The following is a 13,592-nucleotide window of genomic DNA, read 5'->3' on the forward strand; positions in this document are numbered from 1 at the left end:
TATGTATGTATGTATGCATGTATGTATGTATGCCTGTGTAGGCACAGGAGGAGAGAAAATGGCTTAGGCAGAGGAAAAACAACAGCTTTGTTTGTTGACAGATGCCTCCATGCTTATGGTCTGTTAATTGGATAACAATGTAAACAATCACCGATGGCGCCCGTCTCCTGTGTCAGTGTGGCATCTTGTTTCCCTACTTTCTTTTTCAGAGTCAGATGCTGCTCTCCTTCCATCGTCTCTCCCTGGTGCACTACGAGCACAAACTCTCATCCCCAATTCACTAAGAGCACACCTGCACATGCACACGCACACCACACACAACACAACAACACACACACACACACACACACACACACACAAAACACACACACACATACACACACACACACACACACACATACACACCTGCTCCACCCCAAAGCCTCATTTACTCCTACCTGATGCTGTGGTGTCATAACAGCCTGTCGGGTTCATTAGCATGGCAGCCATGTGCAATGCGCCGCTCCTGAGGTGGGAAAAGGAACTCAGCAGCCCTGTTGGTTGTTTTCCACCACCATTGGGATGGAATATGTTTGCAGCAAACACACACTCATAAAGACACACACACCATTTTATCTCGCTCCCCGCTGTGCTATGAGGCAGCTGACTAGGTGAGGGGCATAAGGTTGATGTGGTAACCCCTCCCTGCCCAGACCGGGCTTCCAGGCACCCCGCTGAAAAGTCAAGAGTCTAAATGACATGTTGAAATGAGGACAAGGAGATGAAAGACGTGGAGTCAAGGACTGCCGACGTGCACATGGTGTGACATTTCCAAACACCCATGGGAGATGCATAGGTTGTCTGATGCTGATATGTCCTCACCTCTCACTAATTTACTTGCCTTCTTTTTTCTCTTTTCTCACCCTTTTCTCTGAGTCCTCAAACACCCTGTAGTTTTACAGATTTTATAGTTAACACAAGTTTAAATGTGTAGATTGCTATAATTATTTTTAATGCTTACCCATATCAATGCTTTTTGACTCAAACAACAGTTTTTCAGGAGCGTACATAGACTATAAGTTTATTACCATGCAGTTTAGAGATTGTTCAAAGTACACATGAGGGTAGCATCTCTTTAATACTCCTGTAGAATTAAAAAAAAATATGAAGCAACCAAAATCAAATTAGATTTGTATTGTATGTGTGCACTTTTTTGAATACTGGCTTGTTAGGACAATAATAAGACTGATAGGACACTTGGCATGTAGTCTGCAGGAGGTGAAGTTGTGGTTCAGTTCATTGTGCGAGGTCACATTTGATTCCCTGGAATAGTCTGCCTCAGACCGATCACTCTGCTTGTTGTGAAGGTCGACCTTTACCATGCTAGCTTACCCTATCCGACTTTCCACACCAGGTACAGGGAGCGGGTTAATTATCCCACTGTGAGGTTAGAATAGGAGCCCTAATCATAGGGGCTGACGCAGCAGTCATCAGATAAGCCCTGGACACATCTCAGTGTCACACCAACCTCGCCCATTCAGCCCAGGTGTTAGATTGGCCCGATGTAACACAACCCCTCCAGTGATTAGCTCACATAAGCTAAGAGAAAAACATAGGTCAGACCCCCTTCATGCCAGCTAATTTGATCAGCTCCGTTGTGGGTGGTACTGCATTATTCTTCTGCTGTTGGACAATAGCTGTCATGCAGAGTATTGAACGCAGATAAATGTTTCTCTCCTCTACACCATCAACTATGTTCCTGTTTGACCTTTGTCACAGCTGAAATTAGGCATTATTAGCCATCAAAAACACAAAGAGTTCTCCTCTCAATCCCCCTGCGCTCTCTCTCTCTCTCTCTCGCTCTCTCTCTCTTCTCTCTCTCTCGCTCTCTCTCTCTCTCTCTCTCCTCTCTCTCTCTCTCTCTCTCTCTCTCTCTCTCTCTCAGACACACCATCAGGCTTTTACAACACAAACTCTCCTGTTCTGTAAACTTCATCAGTATGTTCTGGATTGGAGCCTTTTAAGAAAAACAAACCTGAAGGTCCTCTTAGGGAAACGAAGCTCTAGCTGCTCATATTACTGCCCAGACTTTTTTTTTAAACATGTTAGAATAATACACAGTCGCTCACAAAACACACATTCAATGAACTCAGCAGTAAAGCTACACTGTTAATCCAATCTAGATTGCAGGGCATACATGGTGAGACAATCACCAAGGGACTCCAGTAGTGCAGAATGACGGAGGTCTTGTAAACACTAATATGGATAGATAGACTGGTGTTTTTATCCACTTTGCTTAGCGCTTTTATTGAAATATTTTTCAAAAATAGCAGCTCAGTGCGGAAGGCCAAAACAAAAGAAAACTAAGGCTTTAAGCAGTGCGGAAACAGTCAATTGATGGATTAGTCCATTGGCAAGAAATCATATATGTATTTTTCTTCTTCTTTTTAATGCGGAACAATTGCTTGTTCTGTCTCCTCAAATGTGCCTATCTGCAGATTTTCCCTGTGTTATACCATTGTAACTTTAATATTTTTATGCTTCTGCGCCGGTGACAGCCATGGTCAGAATTAGGGCCCTATTTTACCAATCTAAGTGCACGGAGTGAAGCGTCTGGCGCAGGTGCGTTTAGGGCGTGTTCGAATCCACTTCTGCTAGTTTAACGTCGGAAAAAAGGGTCCGTGTGCCGTGTGAACGCATGGTTCAAAAGGTTTGTACTTAGTGTCTTAATTAATCATAGGTGTGTTTTGGGCGTAATATGCAATAAACCAGTCATAGTGTCATCTCCCATTACCTATGAAAGCCAGGCGCGTTTGTACTTTAGAAGGAAAGAGAGATTTTCAGAAGGAGAAACTGATCATATATGGCACAAGCACTATGCCACCTAAACTCCATATTACTATTTCACATTGTAAAATGTTTGTTTTTAATCTTTTGCATGTGTGCTTTATACCGCGTCCCTGTTTGTGTAACAAACCTAGTGTGCTCGCATTTTACTAATGCACTGTTAAAAGAGCAATGAAATGCTGCATTATTGACTTCAGACCAGGTTTTTGTTGGTCAGTGCCGTGATCACTTTCCGCTGCCTCGAGATACACCAAAAATGCACTTTGTCACAAGGATGAGGATTAGATTTTGGTGGTCACCCTCTTCACTTCCTCTCCCTGGATGACAACCAAAACAGGGAGCCTCCGCTTCCACTGGTAGTCCACCACAAGGTCTTGCTGATACAGTATTGAGCTTCAGGTGATTGTTGTTGCACCATGTGACAAAGCTCTCTATCAGTCTTCTGTACTATATTGTAAAAATACTCTGTGAAGTGAAGACAGCATGTTTCTCTGTGGAAATTAGTCACTGGAATCAAACATGTCGTGATACCTTCTGTTTTGCCAAAATAAGACACTAATTATTTTAAATTCCTTCAAAGACTTCACTTCATATGTTATGAGTGGACAGACATGGAATGTAAACTGCAACTTGACTGGTTGGTGGAGGCGCTAAATCTAGTTGGATTATGGACTGTTTAAAGATGACATTTTAGAATCTGGAAAGCTGTGTTTCACTTTTTTCATTTTTTGGGACATTTTATTGACAATGATTAATTGATAATGAAACTAATCATTAATTGCAGCCCTAGTATTACGTATTAGCGATGGTCTAATACATTGCCTCTATTTCCTCCCTTCCTTGTCTCTTCCCAGATCACCCAGTTGGATCCGGGATCGAATCTGATGGAGGCCAAGTTGTTTCCTCAGGAGACGCTCTTCCTGGAATCTAAAGAATAGGAACTGGCCCTCTGATAGCTAGGAGGACCGACGGATGAACTGGCTGGACACACACTAGTCACCGATCCCACATGCTCACACACACACACACACACACACGCACACACGCACACGCACACATAAACAACACACAGACACACACAAAACCAATCCTCTCAGACGTACATAAACACACTGGCATGCACGTCCAGTGACACACAAGTGCAAGTAAGCTTCCCTGCCCTCGGCCTGGTCGTGGCACATGAATGCCTGGTGTACACGTGTTGCACAGAGGAGCAAAGACAGTACACAAGCACACAGCCAAACATTCACCTACCCAAAATCTCTCTCTCTCTCTCTCTCTCTCTCTCTCTCTCTCTCTCTCTCTCTCTCTCTCTCTCTCTCTCTCTCTCTCTCTCTCTCTCTCTCCCACGCTTCACAACTTCACCTTCCCAACTGCTGTGTCATGATTTTCTCTCACAACACAAACACAACACAGTACACCAACAGCATTGAGAGACTGAGAAGACAAATCTGTCACGGAAGAAAAAAAAAAAAAAACATGGACTTGTTACCCTTGTTTCCACATTCAACACACCAAGGCTGCTTTTTTAGAACATGTTTTTTTGTGTTTGAAATTTAAAAAAAAAAATGCTAAAAATTGAAATGAAATAAACAGCAGGAATAGATGTTGCCTGGTAGAAATCTGGGCTGTTTCATCTCCACCTGTATTTCCTCCCTTAACCTTCCCAAACTACCTTCCACCCCCTCTCCACCCTCCCTTACATCTTCCGCCCCTCCGCTCGCTGTCTGCCGGGGGGATGAGGCATGATGGGACACCTGCAGCATCTGCAGTGTCCTGTCAGTCTCCGCTCCCGCTGGTTTTAACATCCACTGCTCCACAAGCCAATGGATTGCTCAGTTTTCAGTTCTTTTTTCTTTTTTCTCTTGATCCTTTTTAAGTTTGATGCTGTATTAGTTTTAGTTTGATATACATTATATAAAATATATGAATATGAACATCAATTTGTCTTGCCCGGAAATCTGTTGAAACACGTCCTGACACACATACACGTTTGCTTTTTTTCCCCTCTATTTAAATTATTTAAACATGAGACTTGTTTTTCTTTAAATTATCTCAGGTTATGCAAATGTTTATCATGGAGGGCATACCAATCTTTACTTTAGGGGCTCAAGAGTAGATGTAAGATCACAAACTTTGAAATCAATTTTTATATCATGACATTCCTCTATTAGGGGACAACTGCAGGTTTATAGATTCCATTAAAAATCTTGCAAAGAGGAGAAAAAAATACATTTATACTTGACATTATTGGTTTATGTAGATTTTTACATATATATTTTGTAGATTTTTCTTTTAACATATCTGTGTTAGGGATTTTAGTATTATCAAATTGGAAGTGTCTTGATTAGCTATGAAATCTGTCTATAACTTTGAGAGTTGATTGCTTTAAAATGGCTTATTAATGTGTGAGCTGTCAGTTGAATGTTAGCTTGATCACAATCAAGATAACCTGAAACACAGTTCCAATCTAGCCCAGTTCAAAGATCCATCTTCACATCTCTGTTACCACTGACAGACCTTTTGCATATGAGAAATGTTTTAATATTCTCACTCACACGCCACATGGTAATATCAGACACACCGCAGCTAATTTCCTGCCTTCGTCAAGGAGAGATCACGCAGGCTTAAGCCTCCATCTGTAGCAGGGCTCCTCTGTCAGCTAAAGGCAACGTTTGAGAACCCCAGCAGAGTGAGCATTACCACAAGAATATGCTGAATTATTAAATACTTGTGTTGTTGGGAATTATTTTAGTTACTTGAATTACATAATTAATGCAAGCGAGGAGCTGATAATGTGTAAGACTGGGCAGGATTTTTTAGAATTAAAGAGTATTGATTACACAAATTACAGAAAAACGATGTCCGTCTTTAAATTGATATTGCTCAATAAGCAGCAGCTATTAACAGTGCAATGAATCGGAGTTCCTAAATTACTACAACTAAAATCTCTCACAGGTAAAAGTCCGACTTGAGTGGTTGCAGACTGACTTCTTTTAGAACAGACTTTACTTGACTGCAAAAATGAACTCTGTCTCTTTAGGGGAGCAAATATAAGACTCTGTTTAGTCCCAGAGTATTTTAAATATTTATGAACTGGCTTAGGTGAATCTAGACTAAATGAGGAGAGGAAACCAAGTCTCTTCAAGCTGTTTTGAGTTTGTCATCTTTCAAATGGAAGTTGTGCAAACTCTGTGAATCAATCCTATGGTGTTCATTGTTGGACCATGTTTTTATGAGGATATTCTTAAAAGTATACTTATGATAATCACCACTAAGTAGTCTTTTTGGTAATGCAAGTTGTAATTGCATTAAAAAAAATAGGGCTACTTGTGTAATACACATAGTGAGTATATATTACACAAGCATCCTCGAGTGTGAGCTTGTGTTTGTAATTGTCTTGTTTCTCACGCGAGGAATGAGTCGACCTGATGTGTTCAGCCAGCCACATTTCCCCGGGTTTGACCAGACAAGAGATGCTGCTTAAGGCACTGACGGAGAGGGTGAGACAGAATCACTGCAGGACAAATTCTTATGACTTTCTGTCTCTCTTTCACTGTTAATTAAAACATATTTAGCTGATGTTTACGTTGAAACAACGTGTGACAAATGATTTGTGACAACAATATTGGTTTTTTTCCAACTAATGATATTTTAAGAGAGAGAGAGAGAGACAGAGATTTTAGAAAATGAAGTGGAGAAAAACATTTGGTTATATAAACCTTGAAACTCTTTTCATTGGTAAAATGTAGGTTGTCTATGAGCATCCAAAGACACACAAACAAGGCTTTGAAATCTTGAAAATACTGGTCAACATACCACAAGTAAGCAAAATGTATTTATTTTTTTACTTTATAAGTATCTGTTGATTCGGTCCATAAAATCTATGCATTGTGGGACATTTTGCAGCCTTTGTCAGCGTTCCCCCTGTGGAGCCCTGGACGAGGCCTTGACTCTGGCTAGCTGGGGGAGTGGTGGAGGGATGAAGCAGTGTTTGCTGCAACGGCAGCAAGAAGACAACAGGTAACATAGTTAAAATATCCCTCTGTAATCGTTCAGCTACTATGACAGAAACTCTTGCAAACAGTGGTTCACCCAGTCAATTTATTCCTGATTTAATGAGCAAAGTACACTTATTGCTCTCCCTGAAATTATAGTAAAAATGTCATATAGTTGGTCTAGAAAGTAGGCTACTGTATAAGTCTTTAAGTGCCCAATCTGTGTGACTGTTTCTCCATCCCAACTTGGCTTGCCTACTTCCATCCTGAGGAAAAGCCTACATATTTGTGTTACAGCTGAGCTTTTTCCAGTTTAAAAGTGATTTGGTCATGGTTTGTTAATGTCTTTAATTGGTACATTGTCTTCCCTGGAAAATGAGCATAATATGGGCCCTTTAAGATAAATGTTGAATTTTGTTGAATCTCCAAGGGCCAAAGTCATATGTCCGTGGATTACATTTGTGTAGATGTATGATACAAATAGATCATTGAAGTGGCAGTAGAGTTGCGTGCGTCCGTTCGTGCGCGTGTTTGCCGCACAGACACGTGCAGCTCGCGGCGAGGGCGAGGTCAGGGCAGGGCGGGGAGCTCAGTGAGCGTGAAGCCCGGTGCGTTTATGAGAGAGACAAGACAGGTGCACCTCTGCTCGTCTGTCAGAGTGTGTCTTTCTCGGGGAACAGCGCACATAGTGCAGCTCCTCTCGAGTGTGAGATTACACTTTCTATCACGCAGCTTTTTGACTGTAATGCGCACAGGCATGTTCCTCTGTACCGCTGCAGCTGATGATGGTGAGATCGTCGGAAATGCCAGTGAGACATAATGATATTCCTCTCTCATACCTGACTAAACTTGCCATCAGCTGTTTTTGTTTCACTGGGTAAAAGTCATCAGGTTTTGTCAGTGTTAGGGAGGGAAGTATGCCAGTTGGGGTTGTCAATATATTAGATAATTTAGTACTTTTTCCTTTTGGAATACTAAGATGGAATTCAGGACAGAATTATTAACAAACATTAAATATTTGTATATTTGTATTTTCTTTTCTAAAGGAGAAGGCATGAATGTGTGTTTTTTTTTTTTTGACATATCACATTTTGGCTGGATGTCTTAATCAGTGCCTCCTAAGCAGCACCCCTTAAATGTGACACAGGGGGATGAGAAAGTGTCTGTGTGGTAATAAGCTTACGCTGCCGGCTCCACCGCCACAGATTCTGTGGTGGCAACATCAGGTTGCTGTCTCGATTCTCTGGCGACAAAAGAGAAAAGCGTCCATGATGTTTAACCAGCTCCGCCGGGGTCAAGAATGCAGCCCACTGGCGAGGAAACTAAATTCCTGACACAAGTGATATCTCCTCCCTCCTTTTGAAGTGGGACCCACTGAGATCTCAGAGCATGGCGGCTTCTTGAATCACAGGATCTCCGCCCGTATCCCAGACTGGCCTAACCTGGAAGGTCAGCCCAAGTTTACTTTCTCAGAGACGCCGGCCCTGCCCAAAGAAACAGAATCTATGCAGCTTAAACTGTTGGGTGGGCACAAAAGGAGGGTCATCTCCCCCTCTCTGTCTCCCTCTGTTCACAGTACTGTTTGGTAATGACACAATAGACATGGAAAGACTTTTTTTTTTTTATCTTGAAAAAACAAAACACATTTTCCTCGCAGCCATGTAACCAATCTGATTAAAGAACCTGGCTTTGAAATGGGTCGGAATTCTGAAAAGACTCAAATGTGTGTTTTTGCAGTGTTAACTTGTACACTTATTTCCAAACAATTCATGGGTGCAATGCCAAATTAAATGGTCAGCCTATATTTGGTGAAACTGAGAAAATATACAGGCCTAATTTAATCAATCATTCAATCAAACAACTAGCAGGAAAAAAAATGCTCACAGCAAAAAGGCATTCAACATGTAGGGAAAAACCAACTGATTTATTTATTTTCATTTTTCTTATACATTTATATGCTACGCAATGCCTATGTCCTGATTAATTTGCATTTGTCTACTAATTCATTTATATATAAATTAATATACATTTTGTGTAGTGTTTTTCCATTGAAAATTACAGTGGCTAGAATAAGTTTACACACCCATGCTAAAGTTGGTTAAAAAGAGCAATAAAAAAACATCTTTTAGAAATTGATGTTAATGTCTTAATCAAATAATTTAGGAAAATCCAACCTTTTAAGGACACCAATTTTCTTTGTGAATGAATAAGGTATTGTAAATAAATAAATGTTCTTTCTTAAAATACAGGGGCTTACACACCCTTATTTTAAATTCCCATAGAGGTAGGCACATTTTTATTTTTAAAGGCCAAGGGAACTTCATCAGGATGCATAGTATCCTGGATCCATGAAATAACTGGCCTTTAAAAATAAAAATGTGCCTGCCTCTATGGGAATTTAACATAGGGGTGTGTTTTATATTTGGGCCCCCAAAACAATTATTTATGTACAATACATTATTCATTCAAAAAGAAAATTGGTGTCCTCAAAAGGTTAGATTTTCCTATTTTTTTAAATTAAGGCATTAAGATAAATTTCCAACAGACGTTTTTTTTCTTCCTCTTTTTAATCAACTTTAGCATGGGTGTGTGAACTTATTCAAGCCACCGTATCTTCAATTGTCTTTTACTGTGAAAAACAAACCTGCTTGAATCAAGTCACTTCCTTTTCATCCAGACAGACCAAAGAATATGACATTTTATAAGTAGGAATTTCAATCCGCAATGGAAAATGCATGTTCCTTTTAGGGTGCTGCTGTTGACAATATCTTAATGGGATTGCTTTTATATTTAAAAAACAAAACAAAAACAAGAACAAACATCTGGCAATAAATCACCACTTTTTTTTTAGGCTATGTGATACTAAAGGGGGAAAAAATCCTCAGAGAGTAAATGTGTTGATTATACTCCGTATAGGACTTTCAAAATAACGAAAACCTCCTTTAGGCTATTTTTAAGACGCTTGTTTTAAAGTGAAAGCCCGTGGGCTGCTGGTTGCTGGTGCGGACTGTCCAGGGGGCGCTGCTGGGGAGAAACGTCTCTCTGCTGTGGCACCTGTCTCATTTATCAGTTAGTGATACAAATACAAACGGTAACAAAATGTTAAAACTCCTTTTAAAACATTTTTACAGAATAAATGTTAAATCATGTAATAAAACAAAATAATTATCATAATTTAAATACATTTATTGTTTTTTAATGTTTGACGTCTGAATGTAAAAATAGCGAATAGCTCACTAATTTGTTTAATAGCCAATATGTATGAGTTATATATTGGAAAAAGGATTATTTCCATTATGCTAATTAATGTACAAGGCAAGTAGAAAATTACACTAAAAAGCCTGCACAGCTGGGAGACATTGGGCCTATGAATATTAATGTGCTAATAAAATCCAGAACTATTAATAAGTTATTAATCAAATATGGTAACAAATAAGAATAATAATTCCTAATGTACTAATGAATTGGTATGTTAACTTCTCAAGTGTCATCACTGCATGCCTCAGTCGGCTTGTTGCTTAGTTCATTTATAGTAATGTTCCTCACGTGCACCTCCAGATCTGTCTCCTCACAACGCTGCAGAGGTTTTAGAAAAACCTGTGGCATTCGGATTATCAGCCGCATGGGATAAAGCAATAAATGGACCAGTGGGGTCCTGAATGGGTGCAGTGGCGTGAAGGGGAGTAATTACAGCTTCATATTAATTGTGTTTTTCTAAACGCACATAGTCACACACACAGACACACACACACACACACACACACGCTCACGCTCACACTGAAGCGAAGCGGTGGTGACATCTAGGAGGGCCAAGTCTTTGTGCTGAACACTTCAAGTTTCAAAAACAAGGCCAATTGAAGCGGTGGAGCTCAAAGCCGGCACCATTGTAGGCGAACACATTGAGTTTTGATTGGGGACAATGGTGTTTCTCAAATTTCTAGCGAAAAGAAAGCCATACTCCATCTGTGATCTCAATGAGCGCCTATTCATGAGCTTCCTTCTTTTCTCCGCCATTCGTTGGTGGAGAAAAGGAGGCAGATGTGGAGGGATAGAGCATTTTAATTGGCTGCAGTGTGTAGCGCTCTCTCTTTCTCTCTCTCTCTCTCTCTCTCTCTCTCTCTCTCTCTTCTCTCTCTCTCTCGCCTCTCTCTCTCTCTCACACTCCTCTCACACACACACACACACACACACACACACACACACACACACACTGGATTTACATGCCACTATAAGGCTTGCAGAGGGTGAGCGAGAGAGCCCAATAATCTCGCCGTGTTGATGAACACTTGTAACCCATTCATTAAACAAAGATAATCCCTGCCAACCTACCTCGGGGGCACAACAACGGTATTTGAGTGTGTGTGTGTGAGTGTGTGAGTGTGTGAGTGTGTGAGTGTGTGAGTGTGTGAGTGAGAGAGAGAGGGATTGCCTGCCTGACTGCCAGCATCTTTGACAGAGGGACCCTTCAAATCTTAGAAATATTCATACGCCATGGTCAGCCTGTGGCAGGGTTATCCCCCATGTACAAATATTGTGTTATTCTAACGAGTTGACGAGTGATTCTTGAGAGACCACTCTCTGCCTCTTCCGCTCAAGTGTTTGTAGCACAAGGCCTTCTAACCCAGCCAATCCTGCTGTAATTTAGCCTATTTCTGTTTGTCTTTGGGACTTCTGCAGGCTGGAAGCTAACAAGTTACACTCTAGAGAATCTTTTGAGTTATTTGTTGGGATATCACTTAGTAGGCTACATTTAGGCTACTCAACTGCAGTTTTAACTTAGCATTTCCATTGTATGCTTTTTTTTTTTTTTTTTTTTTACTCCAATGCCTTTATGGTAGGTAGGCTACTTTGCTGATTTTTTTTTGTGTGAGAATATTTTAAAAATGATGGATTGTAGATCTAACTAGCCAAAAATATATAAAGTAGTAAAAATTAGCTCCACCTCATCCAAAAGCAATGAATACTGTATTAGTATTAACAATCGAGTAATGCAATATCTGATATACTCTCTGCACTATGAGTAGTATTGGCCCTATGCTACTTTTTGTAATTAATAGCGTAGGCTAGTTACATTTGAAAAACAGGACTTTACACTGGAGAATGTCTACCTTCTGGTATCAATTATACACAAGTGATCTCCCATCAGTTCTTCTCATTCACTAGTCTAAATGTTGACAATGACCCATTAGACTATTAGGATATCGGATTCTGTGATAGAAAATAAATGTCCTCATTAAGCTCATCATCGCTTGATATGATTAGCCTACAAATCGACACTCATCCTGTAAAGCTTTAATTTATGTTACTGTTGTATGTCAGCACGGAAAGCAGGTTATAAACTCCCCCAACAATGTGTTTTATGTGTCCACTGCTCCCCTGACTCTGCCCTTAAAGGAATGCATTTAGCTTGATCCATTCCCCCGGCTCAGTGGAGCTGGTGTGAAGTGGCAGGTTAACAGCCTCTTGTCTATAAGCCCGGGCCGACTCGGTGTGCCCGTCAAGCGTGTAAATACTTCAGTGAAAAACCCCGTGCGTTTCTTTTCTCCGCGGCCCCCTTGTCTAACTGCTACTCTAACCTCTGCCTCTGTGTGACAGAGCCGGCTGCTGCAGCGGGAGAGCGCAGGAGGGGATCCGGGCCCAGCCGGGCTGCAGGCGGGGCAGCGGCAGTGGGAGAGGCCGCTAGAAAGCCGCACCGGGGTGCAGGGGCAGCGGAAACATGCTGCTACATATGTTGGGTCAAGCATGGCCTTTGTTGTGATCTTAAAAGGGTGTTAAAACCCCACTCGTCTGTAGCCTTCCTGAAAGAAATGAAAGCATCGCATAGTTTTTTTTTGATGCATAGGCCTAATGAAATGGTTAAAAGAATGTTGGATTTTCTAAGTGCTCACAGTCACTTTTAATTGCACGGGGGGCATTTTTAATTGGGCAAGGAGGAACAGTGAGCATAATCCCTATCATAATGCATATTTTTTCAAAAATGAACTTTCCGTTAGGCTCAGCCAAACTAAAACGATAATAAAACCCTGAAGAAACAAAGCTTGCACGCCTTGGGTGAAATCAGAGTTTAACCAGAGCCGGTGTTCATTTAAGTGGGCACCCTTCAGAATAAATTAACTTATGATAATATTAAACCGAGTCGTCATTATCTAGGGACATATACGGCTCAATAAACATTAAACAAGTTAAGTAAATTTCACTTACAATTGATGATAAATGAGCTGATAAATCAATTTTCCCTACAGGAACTCTGAGTCAGTTGTCTCTTTTTTGTTTTGTCTCGGCCTGTGCAACACTGAGCAGTCCCACCATGAGAAGTAGCCTGTAAGCTGTTTTTATTTTTTTAAATCATTCATTCCTGAGGTGACAGCATACGCAGAATCTCTCCGATGAGCCCCGGGCCTTCACTGCAGTTTGCAACTATCACTTTACCACGCAGGACGGGCAGTTTTCATCTGGGCGAGACCGTCGCACATGCAGATAATTACTTTGAATGTCAAAAAGATGTAGTTTTAATATCGTCTCTATTAGCCTGTTGGCTAGGTAATTATGGTGCAGATGACAGCGGCGAGGGAAACAGATGGCATTTGCTTACAGTGATTCAGAAAGTAAACAATGAGCCTGGGAGGGGAGAGAGGCAGGGCTGCACACCCAGCAGCCATTTCTTTCTTCATCAGCTTTCAAGTTGTTGTTCTGTTGTTATCATCCTCCAAGGGACTGACAATTGTTGATTAAAAAAAGAAAAAAGAAAAGAAGCATCTATACCTTTTT

At 40.9% G+C, this 13,592-nt stretch overlaps 1 protein-coding gene and 1 long non-coding RNA gene across 3 annotated transcripts in view; one reads left to right on the forward strand and one right to left on the reverse strand.

Moving 5' to 3' along the window:
• LOC116694900 (uncharacterized) overlaps nt 1-1,744 on the reverse strand; it is a 23,205-nt gene extending 21,461 nt beyond the window's left edge. Inside the window, exon 1 of the long non-coding RNA XR_004333308.1 lies at nt 1,732-1,744. This is a non-coding gene — a long non-coding RNA (uncharacterized LOC116694900). The remainder of the gene's footprint in view (nt 1-1,731) is intronic.
• The window catches only part of faf1 (Fas (TNFRSF6) associated factor 1), a 64,440-nt gene extending 59,671 nt beyond the window's left edge, over nt 1-4,769 (forward strand). Inside the window, exons 19-20 of one of the 2 annotated variants that reach the window (XR_004333306.1) lie at nt 3,681-3,863; nt 3,899-4,769. Coding sequence is in view for 1 of the 2 variants with exons in the window: in XM_032524788.1 (XP_032380679.1) it covers nt 3,681-3,764 (84 nt within the window). In the remaining variant the exon portion in view is untranslated. Of the gene's footprint in view, nt 1-3,680 lie in introns of both variants that reach the window. The other variant, XM_032524788.1, reaches the window with a different exon arrangement.
• Nucleotides 4,770-13,592: the final 8,823 nt, after the last annotated feature.

This window comes from Etheostoma spectabile, chromosome 9 (genome assembly GCF_008692095.1).
Source record: "Etheostoma spectabile isolate EspeVRDwgs_2016 chromosome 9, UIUC_Espe_1.0, whole genome shotgun sequence".
NCBI lineage: Eukaryota > Metazoa > Chordata > Actinopteri > Perciformes > Percidae > Etheostoma > Etheostoma spectabile.